The 13,853-nt window shown below is 44.5% G+C and overlaps 1 protein-coding gene across 1 annotated transcript in view; it reads left to right on the top strand.

The window, feature by feature from the left end:
• The first annotated feature begins 239 nt into the window (after positions 1-239).
• CWH43 (cell wall biogenesis 43 C-terminal homolog) overlaps positions 240-13,853 on the top strand; it is a 56,789-nt gene continuing 43,175 nt past the window's right edge. Inside the window, exons 1-5 of the mRNA XM_029931993.1 lie at positions 240-429; positions 4,511-4,631; positions 5,026-5,180; positions 7,414-7,615; positions 11,723-11,811. Of these exons, the coding sequence (XP_029787853.1) occupies positions 276-429; positions 4,511-4,631; positions 5,026-5,180; positions 7,414-7,615; positions 11,723-11,811 (721 nt within the window). The 5' untranslated portion in view covers positions 240-275. The remainder of the gene's footprint in view (positions 430-4,510; positions 4,632-5,025; positions 5,181-7,413; positions 7,616-11,722; positions 11,812-13,853) is intronic.

The raw sequence follows: 13,853 nt of genomic DNA, 5'->3' as shown, positions 1-13,853 counted from the left end.
ATAAAGGAACAACCTATGTGGGTGTGAACAAGGTTAAAAGGATAAACACGGGGCATCAAGGGGCTCACACGCAGGAAGCCATCTGCATCCTGGGACATTCTCTTCCTACCCCAGGAAGGGGAGGAATTCTGTACTGGAACCCAATTGGGGTCAGAATGGTGAAGGAGGGCAGAGGGCAGGGCTACTGTTTGAAACAAAGACACATTTACACTTTCTCTGTAATCATCTGTTTTCTAGGGTATGTTTCTTTGTCTCTCTGCCATGACCTGGGACCGATGATCTATTACTTTCCCCTGCAAACTCTAGAACTCACTGGGCTTGAAGGTTTTGGCATAGTGCTTCTTTCTCCAATATTCCTAACACTTACTCCTTTCTGGAAATTGGCTAAGAAGAAGTGGATGCTAATCCTGTTGCGGATAATAACTGTTGGTAAGATTTAAAAGTATTTCCTTGCGGTTTTGTGTGTGTGTATGTGTGTGTTCAAAATCAAGTGAAAATATGTAGACTGTTCTTTGAATGCTAAATAATTAAATGAAAAAAATTCTTCTTTCTCTTACTACTATCTTAAAGAGTTTTAGTAGAATTGGAAGACTAGATCAAGAGTCCATGTCTTTTACATTTTTAACTTTTCTGTCAGAACGGAAAAGCCTAAAAATCACTGAAATGAAGAGGGAGAACAGGTCAACTCTTGAATATTTTGTTTACTTTTTCCCAACCATGATAAAAAACTCAGAAACCATTAAAAATGGTTGATTGCTGGCGCACCTGGGTGGCTCAGTTGGTTGAGTGTCTGACTTCAGCTCTGGTCATGATCTCACAGTTCGTGAGTTCGAGCCCCTTCTTGGGCTCTGTACTGACAGCGGGGAGACTGCAGCTGGCTTAGAGCTCTGTGTCTCCCTTTCTCTGCCCTTCCCCTGCTAACACACTGTCTCTCTCTCTCTCTCTCTCTCTCAAAAGTAAATAAATATAAACAAAATAAAAAAATTGAATGACACTGCAGGGAAGTAGGTAAATTACGCACGCTGAACACTATAGTAAGCAGAGTCAAACAGCAGATTAGGAAAGGTATTTGCAACTTTTTTAGTCAGAGGGCTAATTTCACTAACATATGGACTTTTTACAAATCAATAATAAAAATCCAACAACTCAATCGACAACAGAGCAAAGGATATGATCAGTTTACTGGGAAACAACGTACTTTTTAGCACGTATTTTAAATTTAAAATGTATAGACACACACACATTTGTATGTGGCTTCATATAGTGGATTGCCAGAGAACAAAGTTAGGTAACACTGTAGTGTAAGTAAGGATGGGAAGCAGGCTCTCAGACATTGCTGGGGGGAATGTAAACTGGCACTTGTTCTGTGGAGAATAATTTAGCAGCATTTATCAACAGTACAAATACGTATAGACCCTTTTATTCAGCAATCCCATTTCTAGGCATATGCACCACAACTATACCCACTTATGGCTTAAAACAGTAAAACTACAAGGTTATTTAATCGTTATGGCAATATTTAAAACAGCAAGATTAGAAATAACCTAAATGTCATATGTATGGCATCGATTAAATAAATTATGGTTTTGAAACTTGGAACACTATAGAAAGCTGTGCAGCCATATAAAAGAATGAGAGTATTGTGTAAGGAAAGGGAATGTTCTTTAAAATATCTTTTTTTTTAAATATTTTATTTATTTTTGATACAGAGAGAGACAGAGTATGAGAGGGGGAGGGGCAGAGAGAGAGAGGGAGACACAGAACTGGAAGCAAGCTCCAGGCTCTGAGCTGTCAACACAGAGCCTGACACAGGGCTCGAACCCACGAATCTGAGATCTGACCTGAGCCAAAGTCGGAGGCTTAACCGACTGAGCCGCCCAGGCACCCCTAAAATATCTTATTAAGCGAAAAGAGGAAGCACTAAATAGTATGTGCAGAACACTAACATTTGTGTAAGACAGTTTGGATGGAAATATATTTAGTTTTTAATTGTACATGCATTAAATAACCCTCAAAGCATTAAAAATAAAAACCTTGATAGCATTTTAGTTACTTGAAAATGGTATCTAGACACAGGCATAAAAGAGAAACTTTGCAATACATACCTTTGGTATCTTTTAGATTCTGAAATTTGAGTATGTTACATTGCTAAAAATTAGCAATTAAAAATTGTGAATGTGCACTTACTGTCCCAAGGAATTGAGATTATTAATGTAAATAAATATTGAGAGACCTTGAAGAAGTACTGGGAGTAAAACAGTAAGAGGGTGGGGTCATGGAAGAAACGGTTTAGAAAACAAAACCACCAGACTCTGGTCTGGTTGAATCTGTAGCTGAAAACCCCCGATGTCTCACTCTTCTGTTATAATGCTGGGCAGGTTTCTCTGGAGTTTTCCAAGTGGCATATATTTCTTTTCTCTGGATACAGTCATTTATTTGACTTTTTTCAGAAACAGTGACAGGAATTACTGTGAAATTGCCTTCTGTGTGTCTGTGGGCCAGTCCCTGGAGAAGGCAGAGCGAGGTTAACGTAGTGAGTTCTGTGTTACCCACGAGGGTGTAGGACTCGGCTCCTCAAGGTCTTGGGCTCCAGAAGGAATAGTGGGAAAGACCACTGAAAAACGCATCCTTTATGAAGACGCCATCCAGAGTAATGGAAAGACCTATCAAATGTTAAAATGTCAGCTCCAGAAATAATAGAAGTGAAGCGTTCTCCTGAGTGGAGGGAATAGTAACCAAGCTACACTGCCTTGAGTGTAGAGTCCCCTCCTCTGAATTGTTGTGGCCTGAGTGTTGCAAGTTTCATTTTCTCGCCACACTCCTTCGTCGGCTTTATGGGAATGCGCTCATCAGTGGCACTTCTTCATTGCCCTTGTTCAATGCTGCCTGTGCCAGCCTTACCCACAAAACTATTGACTCAGGGTTAATGGGGTGCTTTTTAAAAAATTATTATTATTTAGACCCACTTCTGGCCCAGTAACTTCTGTGGCTGTAAGGAATGTGATATTCATAAGTTTGGGGTGGGTATGGTGTTTGGGATGCTTCCTGTTGTTCCCCTTTCCCTTCCTTCCTCTGTGAAGATCCATCACTTGAGTCAAGGTGGAGTTCAATGTGAGAAAATGGAGTAGGTAGGGAAGTGATGGAGAGTTGAGGATGAAGAGACCATTTTGCTTAGATCCTCTTCTGGGCGGCCACTGAGCTCGGCTGATGCTCAGCAGAAGCTGATGTAAGCCATGGTTTACCTTAAAACTCTCTTCAGATGCTTCTTAAGGAAATGAAACAACTTTGTCTTTAAAGACTTTGTCCTAAGTTATAACTACGGCATAGATCTGGGCAGTATGAGCTATCACCTCTGGCACCTCAAATATTTCAGGCTGATTATATTAACTATAAATTAGTTCATATTTTTATTGGTTTAGATTATGTCTTAAAGATTTTGACCCACTAGGATGGCTATAATGAAAAAGGTAGTGACCAGTGTTGGCAAGGATGTGGAGAACTGGGAACACTCACACATGGCTGGTAGGAATTGAAAATGGTGCAGCTGCTTTTGAAATCAGTTTGGCAGTTTCTCAAAATGTTAAACAGAGTTCTCACCTGACCTAACAACTCTTCCTCAGTATATGCCTGGGAAAAACTAAAACCTTTCTTCACATAAGACCTTATACACAAATGGGTATAGCAGCATTATTCTTTAAAAAAAATTAAAATGTTTATTTATTTTTGAAAGAGAGAGAGAGACAGAGACAGAGTGTGAGTAGAGGAGGGGCAGAGAGAAGGAGACACAGAATCTGAAGCAGGCTCCAGGCTCTGAGCTGTCAGCCACAGAGCTTGACATGGGGTTTGAACTCACGAACTGTGAGACCATGACCTGAGCTTGAAGTCAGATACTTAACCAACTGAGCCACCCAGGTGCCCCTAGCAACGTTATTTTTAATAGGCAAAAAATGGAAACAACCCAGTGCCCATCACTGATGAATGAATGAAATGTAGTATATCCATACGGTGGAATAAGATGCAGCCATAAAAAGGAGCGAAGTACTGATACATGCTATAATATGGATAAGCCTTGAGAACATTCTGACAAATGGAAGAAGCCAGTCACAGGAGGCTACATATTACAGAAGTCCGCTGATATGAGATGCCCAGATGGGACAAATTCATAGAGACAGGAAGTAGATTAGTGATTGCCAGGAAGTGGGGCCGTGGGGAGGAGGAGAAGGGAGTGACTATGGATGGGTATAGATTTCATTTGGGGTAGTGAGAATATTCTGGAATTAGTGGTAATAGTTGCACAACTTGGTGAATATATTAGAAGCCATTAAATTGTACACTTTGACACATAGTGAATTTTATGTTATGAATGACATCACAAAAACCTTTTATACACACAAGTCTGCATTAACTTTATCTTTCTGAGTATAAAGATGGTATCAGACGCAACAGTTATAGAATTGTGTTCTAATGCATGATTGCCAGAAATGTTCAGCTCTCCTTAATTTGTTTGCAGGCAGCATAGCCTCCTTCCAGGCTCCAAATGCCAGGGTTCGGCTCGTGGTCCTTGCCCTTGGAGTGTCTTCCTCGCTGATTGTGCAAGCCGTGACGTGGTGGACAGGAAGTGGCTTGCAAAGGTACGGTATCTTCTGTCCATAGACAAAGGTTCGTATCTTACGCCTGTAGACAAACAAGTGTGATCACTTACCAAAGGGAAAGTTGGGACTAGGAATTCAGATGATAATATTTACTTTGCATACAGCTTGTAGAAGTCTCATTTTTTCCCCCTTTTCACAAAATCAGAATGTGAATACTTGGCATCAGTCTCCACAGTGTTTTGAGAATTAAGGAATTGTAACACGTTGCCTGGGTAATGGACTTTACGAAGACTAAGGATTAAGGCATGTTCATTATTGCAAATTACCACCAGGGCTCTTTTATAGAGTCATTCTATAGAACGATGAAGTTCACTGTGAGTATAGTACATTGAAGCTACCTAAAAAGTGATTAAAAATACTTCTGTACTTACAGATACCTCAGAATCTGGGGATTCATTTTAGGACAGATTCTTCTTCTTGTTCTCCGCATATGGTACACGTCACTGAATCCAATCTGGAGTTATGAGATGTCCAACAGAGTGATACTGACCTTAAGTGCCATAGCCACACTTGATCGCATTTACACAGGTACGTGTACGCCCAATTTATGTAGGGATCTGCTCTCTTGCATAGTTTACTCATCTGAATGGAACACATCTTGAAAAGATAAAAGGTCTTTCTGCACTATGTCTCTCAGTTTTTTTCTCCCTCTGAAATAGTAACCAGCACAGCCAGTGGTTTATTATCTAAGCACAAGACACCTTTTCCTTGCCAGAACAGAGGATGAAAATAAAGAGCCATTTCTGGCTTCTGTCGGTGTGGAATGGGAGAGTAAACCAGGCTGCAGGCTCCCTGCTGGCTTCCAGTGTGTCTTTCTCCCCCTTCCCTCTGGACGGGGCTGAGGCTGAGACCCTTCATCTCTCTTCCTCCATAGTGACGCCGGGGTGCCTCTAACACTGTGGGCAGCTATTCGTGAGCAAGACTCTGGGAACTCTCTGGAGTTTTTCGTTTGTTTGTTTTTTGCTTCTTTTTTCTTTTCTGGGAGTCTGAGGCTCCAAGTCTGAAGGTTGGAAAAGAAAGGAAGTCTTGCATATTTATACCACCTTTCCAATCAGCTGTCTCTCTTTGGAGCTGACTTTCTCAGAGACATACAGGTACCCAACTTGGATATTTGCTCCATGTGCTAACTTGAGATCCTTCTGCAAAGAAGGGACAAGTGTTACTAGATTCTGGTTAACTTGCACCTGGCTTTTTGTGTGAGTCTCAGTGAGTCACTGTTCTTTTGTCAATACAAGGAGAAATCTCACAGATTAATGGAAGTGTAGAGGTTTTGGCTCAGCATGAACAAAGTGCTTGTATAATCCCCCTTTTGCCCCGATTTTGGCATGAAACAGGGACAGCGAGAACAAGGGAACATCATGCAAGGAGATTGGTTGAGTGACGTTACTCTTAGTTAGAACATTTAGAATTCAGTCTGGAGCCCTAAAATGTGCTTAATGTTTTATAAAACACGAACATTGAAAGGTGGGAACGCAGGCAGCAAATTTCACGGGTACAGCCTGATAAGGATCTAACTTCAGGGTATCGTTTACATTTCCTGACTTGAGTTTTCGTCTCTCTCGCCTCCGTGTTAATTTTATGTGACCCAGTTGTTGATCCCGTCCTGTTTTTGCCCCGTGCCTCATTTACAAAACCCCGGACCCCTCACCAGTTTCCCCAGATCACACCAGGCCTTTTTGTGGTTTCAGCAAAGATTTGCTGGGTCCTGAGGGAGGAGCCCCCACCCCCGTACACAGCAGTGGTACTCCGCAGAGTCAGTCTCCGTCTCTTTCTTCCCAACCCAAGACCCACTTAGTCTCCAGGCCCTGGCTTCCTTTGTCTTCACCACTCTTCCCCCCATCCCTGTGGCTCATGGCTCAGCTCCTCTCCTCTGACTCCTTTATGGACAGATTGGCTTTCTTCCTCCTTGTGAAATACCAGAAATCTGGCTACCCCCCACCCCCAAGCAGACCCTAAGGCTTTCTTCTCTCCTACCAGAGAGCTTCCTAGTAGTGTGGGCCACCTGCCCAGCAGGCTGTCTTCTTACAAAGACATTCTCCTGCGGGCATTTTCTCCAGTTGATAGGTTTTTGTCTGTGGAAGTCACTGATGCAATGAAATGAGACCTCTTGGTGAAACAGCCCCAGGAAGGAGGCCACATAGTTAGGTACACCTAAGCTATCTTTACCAGCGGTATTATCTTGGACAAGTTACTTGTTCTCGCTGGGCCTCAGTTTTTGGCTCTGTTAAATTGGTCTAGTAAGAGTTTACCTCATAAAGTTGTTGCAAGGGTTAAATGAGTTCCTATCAAGGGCTAGGAAGAGACCTGAAACTCAGGAACTGCTCTGTCAATGTCCGCTACCCTGGGTGCACAGTGGGGCAGACGAGAGCCCAGTGGGTTGGGGGGAACGCGGGGACATGGCCTGGTGTCCTGGATATGTTCCACTCAAGTTGACCTGCATCTCTTCCCTGAATCTGCCAGTCACTTTTCCTGTCTATGTTTTTGCTCATACCATTAACGTCACATGAAGTAAAAAACTCGCTGGGATTGTGAAATCCCAGAACGCTTGGTTCTCCTCAAAGCATTCCTGATCTAGCCGTCCTGAAGTCATCTCTGACCGGCTGGCTCTCAGCACGTTCCGCTTTGTGTTACACTTTCGTATCTCATCTTCCCTTCTAAAATAAGCTTCTTGAAGCCAGGTACCATTTCTTACTTGCTACAGTCTGTGAAATAGAGAGGGTACATTTTCACATAATTGACCGGTTCCCATTTTTCATCCTAGATGGCGACTGCAGTAAGCCCGAGGGGCAGAAGACGGGAGAGGCAGCCATGGGCATGGCCTCCAGCCCCACCGGGAGCTTGGCAGGGGCTGCCTTTGGCAGTCTTTTGTTCCTCACCCACTGGGTTTTTGGAGAGGTCTCGCTTGTGTCCAGATGGGCTGTGAGTGGGCACCCCCATCCAGGGCCAGATCCTAACCCATTTGGGTGAGTTTCGGTTTGGAAGCAATCAAGAAATTGGCTATTAAAGGTGAAGGTAGAAATAACTTCTTTTATTGAGCCGCTAGTTCTGTACCGGCCAGGTATTTCATATGCTGCTTTCCCTAGAGAGCAGAAACATTGCATGACATTGTTGCATATGAGATGGAGCCAGAAGGGTATTGCCTCGGAGCTGGAGGAGTGCTAGGAAGCAGGTGCTGCAGGGTTGTGCATGGCTAGGGGGAGGTTCCGGGAGCTCCTGCCTGGGTGCCCTGAGGAATTTCCGCATGGAGGAGCGTTCCCGGGGCAGAGAAGGCATGGTGTTGGCGTTTCCTCCAGATTCCTCATGACAGCTACGGGCACTTGGTGAGATGAGACCACAGTGCCCTGCTGAGAGAGAACAGGTTGGCAGCCTGGTCATCGATCTCTATTCTCTGCAAAAGAGGGAAGCCCAGAGAGATCTCTTGTCTCCTCTGATACTCTGGGACTTGCTCCAACCATGAAGCTCCCAGGGAGTCAGCAGTCTTCAGTTTAAGTATTGGAACCAACAAGTGCTTGGTTCTCATTGAGCCTTTCTCTCCTCTTTGGGATACATCTTTTCTCCTGTGTTTTGGCCCCGCCTTTTATGTAAAAAGATTGGAGGAACCTTTAAAATCCTCTGCCTCAGATAACTGCTCTTAAAGCACAGGGATTCCCACATTTGGCAACTGCCTTTGGAATCGCTCCCCAGCATACCCCCAGGGGCCTCAAACTCAGGGTGTCCAGGTCTGAACTTGGGAGTTTCCAATCCCCAACGTGTTCTTCTTCCCCCATGCCCAGCTTCACCCTTCCAAGCTGTCACTCCTTCATCTAAGCCAGAATCCAGGAGTCATCCTGCAGCTGTGTCTTTCTCACTTTCTGTGTCTATCTGGCATTAAGTCTAGTCAGTGCTATGACTTCTCTCGGATCTGCCCCTTCCCTGCTATCCCCACCCTGTCTGCCTCAATGGAGGCCTCAACGTCTTTCACCTAGGTTTCCACTCTTGCGTCTTCCTTGCCTCTCTTCAGTGTGGCCTTCTCTGCACTGCCCCCCTCCAACTGTGAGCTCTCCAAAAATGCAAATCTAACCCCATCTCTCCCTGGCTTTGAACCTTTGAGTGGTTTTTTCCATACAAGGATCTGCTCCCCGACTCCTCTTACAAACACTTCCTCGCTTATCCCCGTGCTTCATCCGGGATGAAATCACTGTGCGTTCCCTAGAAGTGCTGCACTGTTCTGGCCTTCATCTGCAAGGATGTGCTCTTCCCTCTGTCGGGCTGCCTGCTCTGCCTCAGCAGCCTGGCCAGCTCTTACTCACCCTTCTAAACCCGGCTTGAGCATCCTGTCCGCCAAGTCTTCCCTGATTATCCCAAGGGTTCCTTTATGCCACATACCACCTCGAATCCCACCCCTACCCTCTTCTATCTCTTATTATTATTCTGTATTACAATTAAAAAAAAATTACAGTTATTTTAGGTCTTCCGCTTTAGCCAGTAAGCTCCTCGAGGGCAGGGAATGGGAAAAAGACGAATATTTATGACTTAACTCTGTCAAGCATGGAGCTAGGAAGTTTACGTATGTTACCTCATTCACAGTTTGTATCTTTTGATCCTGGATGCCTTTGCGTATTTGGGAGGAAGGGAAAGAAGGAAGAAAGCCACAAAGAGACGGGAAGGGAAGGGGTTTATTCCTGTGTTTTAAAGCTTTGTTTCAAAAGTTCTCTATAAAAATAGGCATCAATTATATGGAAGAGCAAAAGGAGAATTAGACTAGGACCCCGAGGCCAGGCTTGAGGGCTGGAGTCCCTGCCGGCCAACAGAAGCTCATCATTCAACTGTGGGCCAGTCGTGTTGTGTCCCTGGCTTTCTTTTTCTCCCTTGTAAAATGAGGGGCTTTTTTGGTAGACATTTTATTATTCTGTCTGTTGGAGGGAGATATTGAAGATGGAGTTGTAGTTTATGAGACCAGCATTTCCCAAATTACGTTCTGTGGAATACTGGTGTCTTGAGACGTTAATAGATACTCTGAGAGAAAAAGATTCCTAAATTGTATCGTTTTAGGAAATGCTGCGTTTCATATTCCTTTCTTTGTGATTCACAATATACATTAGCATATGAAAGACTCCTGGGTGTTCTCAAACTTATTTGAAAGTAGAATTCCCCGTCATCTGGGTGGCTCAGATGGCTAAACATCCAACTCTCGATTTTGGCCCAAGTCTTGAGTTTACCTTCCTGAGATGGGGCCCCACATAGGGCTCCTAAAGCTAGGCTGAGTGCTGAGTATGCAGCCTGCTTAAGATTCTCTCTCCCTGTCTCTCTCCCTCTGCCCACCTTCCAACTTGTGCTCGCTCTCTTTCTTTCTCAAAAAAAAAAAAAAAAAAAGGATTCTTTTTTAGAACACCTATTAACATCTAATGAAATTAGTGTTTCTCGGAACCCTGCTTAAGAAACGTTGCATTAGACTTCACCAGTCATGACCATCATAGTAGGAATTGCTTTCTAAAATCCATAAGAGATTACATCCCAGGTGAGTGGTGATGGGGTAGAAAGGTGAGGAACAGGAGAAGGCTGAGGAGAGGCCCAGAGCGTACCGAGGGGGCTTTGGGAAGCTGAAGGATCGGTGCGCAAGGTAGACCCCGGGAGAATGAGGGAGCCCTATAAACTATGTCTTCGTCACGTTTCCAGTTTCCCGGCAGCCCGCCCCAGTGCTCCCTGCGTGTTGGGGTTCTTACCTCTAGTGCTTTCGCCTTCTGATATCCTGAATTATTTATTAATTGTGTTTACTGTCTGTTCCTCCCTCACTGGAATGGGAGCCCTCTGGAAGAAGGGATCTCTGTCCATGGCTGTATCCCAAGTCCCTAGAACGCAGCCTGGCACATAGTAGGTCCTCATAAACATTTGTCGTTGACAATGTTTATGGATAGAAAAAAGATCAACAGTGTCCTCCATGGCCTTTTTCACATCTGGTCTTCTCTAGACGCAGGCTGATCCTTAACCTTGGATGTGAGGGTGGGCGGGATAGTAGCAGAGAGCCTCACTCCAGGGCCAGATGGTCTTTTTTGGGTTCTGAGTCCCAGCCTGGCTGCTGTGTGTGACCTCAGGCAGGTTATTTAAGTGCTCCTTCCCTTAGCGTCTGCCTCTGCAAAATGGGGGTAAGAAGAGCAGTTGCCTTAGAGACTTGGGAAGATTAAGAGCCAGTAATATGTAGAAGTCTTAAAACAGTACGCAGGAGACTCTGCTGTGTTTTTTAGCTTTATTTATATTGTAGCCATTTAATTGAGTGCCATGTGGTAGCTGTTATTGCTTCTGTATTTCCCCCCTAAAGTTGAGTTAAAATTTTTTATTTCTCCTCGTACAAGTTTTTGCCAAAGCAGCAAAAGAATGAAGTAGTTTGTGGTTGTTTTAAAATGCACATAACTATCAATTATTTATCCAATTGACAGCAGTCCCAGAAAGTCCCAGGCTGTATTGAGGCAGAAGAAAGAAAGAGAGGCAAATTAAATAGAAACTATTCCCGATGACTTTTTCTCTTTGTCTATGGCAGAGTTGTTTAAAATGTCACATGGCCAATATGGACTATAATTGAATAGTCTGAGAATATTCAATTGCTGTGTTTCCATTGGCCATGAAAGACCAAAGATGATATTTATTTCAAGTCTGAGTTGCTATTACGTCAATGTTCTTTTTTTTTTTTTTAATTTTTAATGTTTATTTCTTTTTGAGAGAGAGAGAGAGCAGAACGCATGCGTCCTGGAGTGCGTGAGTCGTGGATGGGTAGAGAGAGAGGAAACAGAATTCAAAGCAGGCTCCAGGTTCTGAGCGGTCAGCACTGAGCCCAGCTCAGGGCTCAAACTCCAGAATGGTGAGATCGTGACCTAGCTGAGGTCGGACACTTAACGGACTGAGCCACCCAGGCGTCCCTCAGTGTTCTGAATGGATTTAATATTGGTTTTCACTGAGCTTTCATGATCTCACTGGGTTTTTTTCACATTCATATTATCTCTTGGATGCACCTCGAGGTGGGAGATGTATTTGTTTCATATTTGGGCAATGAAATATTAACGATGGCAGATGTCCTACAGCATATTATTTTCTTACAGAGGTGCGGTTCTGCTGAGCTTGGCAAGTGGACTGATGCTCTCAGCTTGTTCGTGGTTTCCCAGCACCAGTGTACTCTGGTGGGTTACAGGTAAGGGAGTTTACCCTACGCGTGCCCGGCATTCCGCTCAGTTGACTGTTTACTTCCTTCTCCTTCATTATCTCTCTCCTCCTGTAGCTGACATACTGTGCCTGACCGTGTTCACATACCCTCTCCCATCTCCCAAAGAAGGCATGTGTGTCAGTTAACAGTTTTTTTTTAAGTTTATTTGTTTATTTTGGGGGATGGGCAAAGAGAATCCAAGGAGGTTCCGCACTGTGAGCACAGAGCCAGTCTCAGGGCTCGAACTCAAGAACCGTGAGATCATGACCTGAGCCCAAATCAAGAGTCAGAGGCTTAACTGACTAAGCTGCCCAGGCACCCCTGTTTCTGTTGCAGGCTGAGGAGATGGAAGTCAGCCATTACCACAGTGCCAGACCTCTTGCCCTCTCCAAGATTCCCTGCTTGCCTGGTTTTCAGGAATGCCCTCCTGAGCTCCTCACCCCTCCACTCAGCTTTGGGGTCCACGTTTGCTTCTTCAAAGGCCGGGACCCACCCCTGCCAGTCACACCCGTTAAGATTACAGAATATTGATGGAAGCCATCATATTTTAGGATGGAAGCCATCGGTATTTTAGGAGCAGCTACTTATTTTTGTGACTCTATTTTATTACTATGACTGAATTATGTCACTCTTCTCCCTTCCCTTTAAAAGGCAGAAAATGGTTAGAGTCCGTTTTAGTGTTAAACAAAAAACTCCGCACCCTGTAACAGAGCAGTGTATTTGGTCTCTGTGAGGAGAGATGCCCCCTTTCATACTCCTTAACCGGGTGATTCAGAGTGTTGCGCTGGATACCCTGTGTGGGTTCGAGACTGGGGATTGGTGTTGCCTGACTAATGCAATCGGTAAATTTCTTTCCATCCTAAGTGCTATCACTCTTGGGTGGAGATATATGTGCAATTCATGTTTTAAAGCTATATTTTAATGTTTGTTTTTGAGAGAGACAGAGACAGAGCACCAGCAGGGAAGGGACAGAGAGAGAGGGAGACACAGAATCTGAAGCAGGCTCCAGGCTCCCAAGTTGTCAGCACAGAGCCTGATGCAGGGCTTGAACCCACAAACTGAGATCATGACCTGAGCTGAAGTCAGACACTTAACCAACTAAGCCACCCAGGCGCCCCGACATATGTATAATTTGAATAGATGGCCCATTTAACGAGGCTAGCCAGGTCCCGGTCCTTCTGGAGCAGCGTGAACAAACTGTTGTGGTCGCGTTGAGCCCTTTTCACTTGCACGTGGGTTTTCTGGTAGCCATTCTTCACTGACTGAGCCACCCAGGCACCCCTTCTGGTAGCCATTCTATATGGGGTCTGTGGAAGTTGGTAAGAATAGAATTTTTTTTAATTTTAAAGATGTTTATTTATTTTTTGAGGGAGACAGAGCACAAGTGGGGGAGGGGCAGAGAGAGAGGGAGACACAGAATCTGAGGCAGGCTCCATCCTCTGAGCTGTTTGTGCAGAGCCTGATGCAGGGCCTGAACTCATTAACTGAGAGATCATGACCTAAACCGAGGTCAGCTGCTTAACCGACTGAGCTGCCCAGGTGCCCCAGGATGGATAGTGTTTAAGAGTAACCTTTCGGACATCCAGATGGCCTACAGGCACGTGAAACGATGCTCAACATCACTCATCATTAGGGAAACACAAATCAAAACCACACTGAGATACCACCTCACACCAGTCAGAGTGGCTAAAATGAACTAATCAAGAGACTATAGATGCTGGCGAGGGTGTGGAGAGACAGGCACCCTCCTACACTGTTGGTGGGAATGTAAACTGGTGCAGCCACTCTGGAAAACAGTGTGGAGGTTCCTCAAAAAACTATCCATAGAGCTCCCCTATGACCCAGCAATAGCCCTGCTAAGGATTTACCCAAGAGATACAGAAATGCTGATGCATAGGAGCACATGTACCCCAATGTTCATAGCAGCACGGTCAACAATAGCCAAAACTTGGAAAAAGCCTAAATGTCCATCACCTGATGAGTGGATCAAGAAGATGTGGTATATATACACAATGGAGTACTACATGGCA

Source organism: Suricata suricatta, chromosome 1 (genome assembly GCF_006229205.1).
Source record: "Suricata suricatta isolate VVHF042 chromosome 1, meerkat_22Aug2017_6uvM2_HiC, whole genome shotgun sequence".
In the NCBI taxonomy this organism is placed as follows: Eukaryota; Metazoa; Chordata; class Mammalia; order Carnivora; family Herpestidae; genus Suricata; species Suricata suricatta.
The sequence above is the reverse complement of the archived record's forward strand: the minus strand, read 5'-3'. Positions and strand labels throughout refer to the sequence as shown.